The sequence below is a fragment of the Ziziphus jujuba genome, chromosome 4 (genome assembly GCF_031755915.1).
Source record: "Ziziphus jujuba cultivar Dongzao chromosome 4, ASM3175591v1".
NCBI classification, from domain to species: Eukaryota; Viridiplantae; Streptophyta; class Magnoliopsida; order Rosales; family Rhamnaceae; genus Ziziphus; species Ziziphus jujuba.
Genome location: NC_083382.1, coordinates 19812188 through 19818366, shown reverse-complemented (window position 1 = coordinate 19818366; position 6179 = coordinate 19812188). Strand labels below are relative to the sequence as shown.

General features: G+C 33.3%; 1 protein-coding gene across 4 annotated transcripts; it reads right to left on the bottom strand.

Annotated features, from left to right (window-relative positions):
* Positions 1–2368: 2368 nt before the first annotated feature.
* Positions 2369–5222, bottom strand: LOC107417178 (transcription factor TCP4). Of its 4 annotated transcripts, none has more exons than XM_048472731.2 (3): positions 4608–5218; positions 2989–4468; positions 2369–2642 (listed from the first exon to the last, which is right to left on the bottom strand). In XM_048472731.2, the coding sequence occupies exon 2, from the start codon at positions 4039–4041 to the stop codon at positions 3010–3012; it is 1032 nt and encodes a 343-aa protein (XP_048328688.1). In that variant the 5' UTR covers positions 4042–4468; positions 4608–5218; the 3' UTR covers positions 2369–2642; positions 2989–3009. The 4 variants fall into 4 exon arrangements, with proteins under 4 accessions (XP_048328688.1, XP_048328690.1, XP_048328689.1 ...); XM_048472733.2 differs by having other exon boundaries at positions 2989–4494; positions 4944–5218; XM_048472732.2 differs by having other exon boundaries at positions 4944–5218.
* Between the last annotated feature and the right edge of the window lie 957 nt (positions 5223–6179).

Here is a 6179-nt window from a genome sequence, read left to right as displayed (position 1 = left end):
AGGAAATATGATAATGAACCAAAAAAAAGAAAAAAAAGAAAGGGTTTGTGTTGGAAATTAGACCAAAAAAGAAACCAAAAACAAAAATAAAGGAGTTTTTTCATAAAAGCATACGTTATTGTATAGGTTTTTAGCAACGCCTTTCCGAAAAAGGTCATATATAAATTTGGTTTTTAACCACGTTTTTTCAAAAAGCGTTGCTAAAAACCTATACAATAGGCAATACTTTTTGCTAAAACCTTATATAACATCCGACATTTTTCTTAAAAAGCGTCGACTTTTCTGCCTTTAGGCGACAATTTTTCATAACATCGTTGCCTTTTCCCTTTTGTTTTTTGTTATCTTTTTTGGCCCAATTTTAAACCAAACTCTTTTTTTTTTTTTTTTGTGGTTCTTTATCATATTTCCATCAAAAGCTTTTTCCTTTTTTTTTTTTTTTTTTTTGGATCCAATTTTAAACACAAACCCTCTTTTTTTTTTTTTTTTTTTTTTGTTGGTTTCATTATCATATTTCCATCAAAAGTCATTCCTCTCTTCAATTTAAACTCATGAGAATATTTTGAAGCATACACCAAGAGTTTTTTGGGTACACATTGACTGAGTATACATCTGAATTGAAAAAGTAGAATAATCTACAATGTCTCCAATTTTTGTTTTACAGCACCTCAAAATGAAAACCTTCCTAAACTTTCAGCTATAAAACTAAAAAACCCACTAACAAATGGACTCGTCATCAGCAAATATTGTATAATTTCCGAAATCGCTTGTTGTGCCCCCAAAGCCACCAAAGGCCTCTCAAAAAATGGTCTAGAAGGGGAATGATGAAAGTAGAGGAGAAGAGGAAGGGAAGGGAAGGGAAGGCTGTAGGGCAAGTGAGAGAGGGTTTTTGGTTGGGAATTTATGAGTGAAATCTGAACCGTTGGAAATCTAAAAACCAGAAAATAAAAACACATTTTTTGATCGGATAGAAGCGATCAGGACGGTCCTGACCATAGAAACTCTCATATACATATAAAAATATATATATATATATATATATATATATATGTATATTTAGAGTTGTTTGATATTTTAAAGAGTTAAATTCTTAATCATATTTGATATTTTATAACTGAACATGACACAATTAGTGCAATGTAAATAAATATTTCTGAGCTGCTTGGTAATAAGAAACTAGTGCAATGTAAATGAATATTTCTGAGCTGCTTGGTAACAAGAAACCACATTATTTAATATTCGGCAAATAAGTATCAACGATATTTAGTTATGCCCTTGTATATGTGTGTATATATATATATATATATAGGATTCACCACCTAAGATCGTTATATTTCCACCTTTTATCTGAGACATATTTCCCCCAGCGCTAACTTTACTTTTATGCTTAGTTTTTATGAAATTCTTTTCGATTCTTGGTCTTGAAAGTGAAACAAAGCATTTGTAACAAATCAAATTTATACAAACTATCTTCTTACATTCTTTACGCTTTCTTGTTTTAACCAAAACACGATGTAAGTAGAAAAAACTTTCGAAAGCCTATTACTGTAACTTGGCAGCCAAATAACCGACTCTTAAAAAACTACCATTATTTTGGAAACCAAAATCTCTTTCTATTGCACAGTTGTATATGATGATATTCAACTTTCAAATATATAGAACATAATGGACAATAAAAATTTCCTGGGCAGCAGAACAATGATGAAGGAGAAAAATAACAATGGGATCCTGTTTAGGACAACTTTTATTTCTGCTTCTTCAGAACCTCAGCTCTTTAAGAAGAGCTTATCGAGAAACTATGTCAGCTCCCATTAAAAGAGTTTATATAGAGAAACTACAATTCCTAACTTTGGATAAGAGCTTTATGGAAAACTGTCCAAATAGTTTCAGAAACCATATTTGAGCTTTAAAAGTAAACTTCAGAATCTATGTCAATAAGTATCTACAAAACATTACATTAAATTAACAAAGGGGATGATCATTTTGGTTGTCTTAAGAACTTTGAGTACATAGAACAATTTCTTCTTAATATATGCATTTTCATACCATTTCCTTTTCAGTTTCAAAGGTTGGATGAACCAAAAATATTAAAAAACTTTTGAGCCTTTTTTCCTCTTGTGGGATTACCAATGAAAAATCAACATCCAGTTAGCAATAAATTCAATTATTTTTTTTTTCGCTTTTAAATATATTATTTTAATTAATTCAATTGAATGGAAGCTTGGCCCCAAAAAAAAAGTTTAAAATGACCTACTCCACTTTGTTCTTGTTCAAATCGGAATTTGAGGTAGGAAAAAATGTGGGACTCACAAGTAGTAATATTCTACTTGTTTCCCAAGTTCCAACAATAACAGAGACACAGCAAGAACCATAACAAACGGAATCCAAGTTATAAGTTTCATATTTAAGTAATAATTGAAAGATATAGAGCAGACAAAAGTTTAGGCCAAAAAAACCACTTAAAATAAACAGTAATGCAGTATCAGATATAAAATAAACGTGGGAATCAAATTAAAATATATATATAAAGGCAAAAAAAATTATTTGATACTCCAAACCAGATATGCTTATGCGCTCTGTAAACCATTGAATCGACTGGAATCTCTTCTTCTTGTCTTGATTTAGATTCTGCATTTTAATAAGATCTATGGAAAAGATTAATAAAAGAAAAAGAAAAATGAAAGAAAAAAAACAACAGTCAGTCCATAGAATATAATATGTATAATATTTTTTCAGTACTAGTTTCCATTTAAGTTATGGACAAGACATTATGTACGCTCTGGCTATGAAGAAAGTCGTCGTTCAATAAAGTAATGGGAAATTTTGTTTTAAAAGTTGCTCAATAAAGTAATGGGAAATTTTGTTTTACAAGTACCAAATCGCGGGAAATTTTTTTTTTCTTGGAATCTATTTTCTAAAAAATCATTAATAAATGAGAGAAAAAGATGAGGAAAGTCTGAAATAACAAAGTTGAGCTTTTGAAGAGGGTACCTAATGAAGAAAGACTTGGAATCAGCGGTGAGTCGAATTGGGAGAGGAAGAAGACGATGGTCTGTCTGAAACCACGCCGTGTTCCTCATCCTCACCATGAATTCTCGCTGGAATGCAGAACATGGGTAAACCATTTGAGGCGAATCTGGTGCCAAATATTGAAGATTGTTGAATCGGCTGCGTTCTCTGAGCGGCTACTGGAAGATCATCCCAAGCTCGAATCGATGGTGAAAAACTGGACTGAAGGGTTCCCCTCTGAGCAAATGCCGCTGTTGAGCTTTGCCCAAACAGTGATTGCTCTGACAATGGCGGCGCATTGAATACAAACCCACCTCCACCTCCACCTCCACCTCCTTCTCTGTTTCCAGTCCCTCCGGTATCACTGTTCCACCCCACCATTCTCTGAAAATTGGTCTCAAATCCCACATGCCCCGTACCCGAGAAAAAATTATGGTCGTTTGGAGGGGTTTGATCTTGGAAAGAGTGGAGAGAGAGGCCAAGATCTTGGGTCGGAATTGTATTTCTCTGGATTATCTCAGGTGGGTAGCTCTGGAAATTGATGGATGAAGAAGCCGAGCTCGTGGGGAAGAAGGATTTCATGGTATCGTCAATGGGGTCGGAATCCATCGAAGGTGGGATGAATCTCGAATCGTTATCTGGGTTCTCACCCAAGTGTCTATGAAGCTGGAAATTGTAACCAGAAGACTCTGATTGCTCTGCTGCAACGGACATCTCGTTGAAGCCCCCAGTGTTAGGGTCTGGTTCTGCTGTGGTACTGCCAGTTGGGTGCCATGGAGGTAGCTCAGCGAGCTTGTCAATGGCGGATTTCGCTTTCTTGATGAGCCAGTCTACAGCTTTGCTGGGTCGGTCATAGCCTAATCGGTCTTGAACATCGTAGAATTGGATTGCAGTGTGAGCTGATAATCGAACCCTCCGGTCTCGAGGTCCTTTGGCTGTGTAAACCTTGCTATGGCGGTCTTTTCTTCCAGTGGATCGAACAATGTGACCTCCTTGGACTTGCACAATCTCTCCTCCAACGCTCTTCATTCCCATTCTCTGTCTTTGCTTCGCATAATCTGCGGTCTGTTCAAGAATTTGATTGTTGAAAAGTGGTATTTGTTGGGAATCTATGGATTCTCCATTTATTTGTTGGTTTTCGAGAATTTGCAGGTGGTGTTCATAATGGTTGTACGTTTCAAGATTTTGATGTTCTGGTTGTTGTGGAATTGGGTTTTTGATTTGGTGGATAGGTCTTAGTGGGTGCTGTGGATTCCTCTGGAAATCCAGATTCCTAGACCTTTCTCTTTTTCTTTCTGAATTTTTGCTTCCAAAAGTTTTTCTTGATTTCTTGGAGGGTGTACTCACTCTTTGGTTTGCTTACTTTTACTCTCTTCCACTTCTTGTTGTTGTCGTTGTTACTTGCTGCTCTTCATCTGCTACTGCCGATACTTTTGCCATGACTGCTGATCCCAAAAATACCCTGCCACTTGCAAAAATTCCAGATTCCTAACCCCAATAATTCCCACAAAATCCAATACCCACAATGAAAATGAAAACCAAAAACCCAAAATTTTAATTCCAGTCTTATTGCTGAACATTTGTCGCTAACTTGTACATACCTATCTGTTTTGTATGAAAGCACATGGTAACTTGGATTGGATTGGTATGTTTGTCTGTTTTAGGCACAAAAGCTTTCTAAAATAAAAAACTTCAAAAGGGAAACAATTATATCGGATTTAAATTTTAACCACAAACTAGGTGTTCACAAAGAAAAGGATGAAAGAAAGAAAACTCAAAAGTGGAACTGCAGAGAAAAACAAAAGTGGTAGTTCTGAAAATGATTTTTGGAAGAAACTAATGGGAAGGGCAAATCAGTGGGTTTTGTTGTTTGCTTCAAAAAAATGAGTAGAGAAGAAGTAGGATAGTGGAGATATACAAAAGAGAAATTCCTATACCTTTGCCCTATGAGAGCCGTTGATGCTTCTGCAGAGTGTCAGAGGGTTGGACAGGTAGGAGATTAAAGATCTTTGGCTGTCTCAGCCCAACAAAACCAGAATATAACGAAACCAAGTTACAGAACTAACTTATATATGCAAGTCATATTCCCCTATCTTAACCATTCTAGTCCCAACCGTCTCTCTCTCAAAACACTTTGTTACAGGAAGTAACTTTTTTAAGGCCCTCCATAATAAGAATTGTCGGTAATTACATATGATTAATTATGGTTGATAAAGAGGCGACTCTCAATAGCCCATCTCTTCCACCCACTCTCTTTTTAAGGCTTTTGATAATGATATCTAACAGCTTTGCTGATTTATTTCTATTTGTACTTTTTCATAGTTCCACTATTAAGATATGTGTGGTTTCACTTTCTCAGCACCCTTTTTTACGTTTTGTACTCCCATAAAGATACTTCCGAAAACCAAGAGAGATAATAATACTAATAATAATTAAAAAATATATATATAGAAAAACAAATTCTTGGGTTCCAAAATGCAGGTTGAATAAAAATATTTTCACAGCAAAAAAACAATAAAAGATGCTGGTTGAATAAGCACTTTAATGTATTCCCTTTCTGCATATTTATCTATGCAATTAAAATAACTCATTTATTTATAAAAATAAAATAAAATAATTTATTTATTAAAAATTTATTATTAATATTCATAATCTCCGTATAAATCGTTAATTTTATTCAATATATATATATATATATATATATATATGTATAAATCATTTTACAATCACTTTCATATCTAGATTTAAATATGGCAACTAACTATATTTTTATATGTCTTCGTATCAAAAATAAATATTAAATAAATTAATTAAAATATTAATACATATATATGAGAAATTAATCTATTATTACTTTGTATAATCTCATGTCGTAATATCAATATCGCATAATAAATGACTACAGTCTAATACCTATGATATTACTAAAATATATTTTTTTTCAAAAAATATATATATATATTTATATCAACACCTAATAATTATGATATATATTATCTAAAATATTTTTCTTAACATATTAATGGATTGTAATTGTGCATCACTGTGAACAATCCATTAACTAATATGATTTATCTTGTTCGCATTGTTATGGATTCTAAAGTATATCTAAATATTGATAATATCGTATAGAATTTTATGATAGAATTTTGTGAGATCAACCTACATGGTTA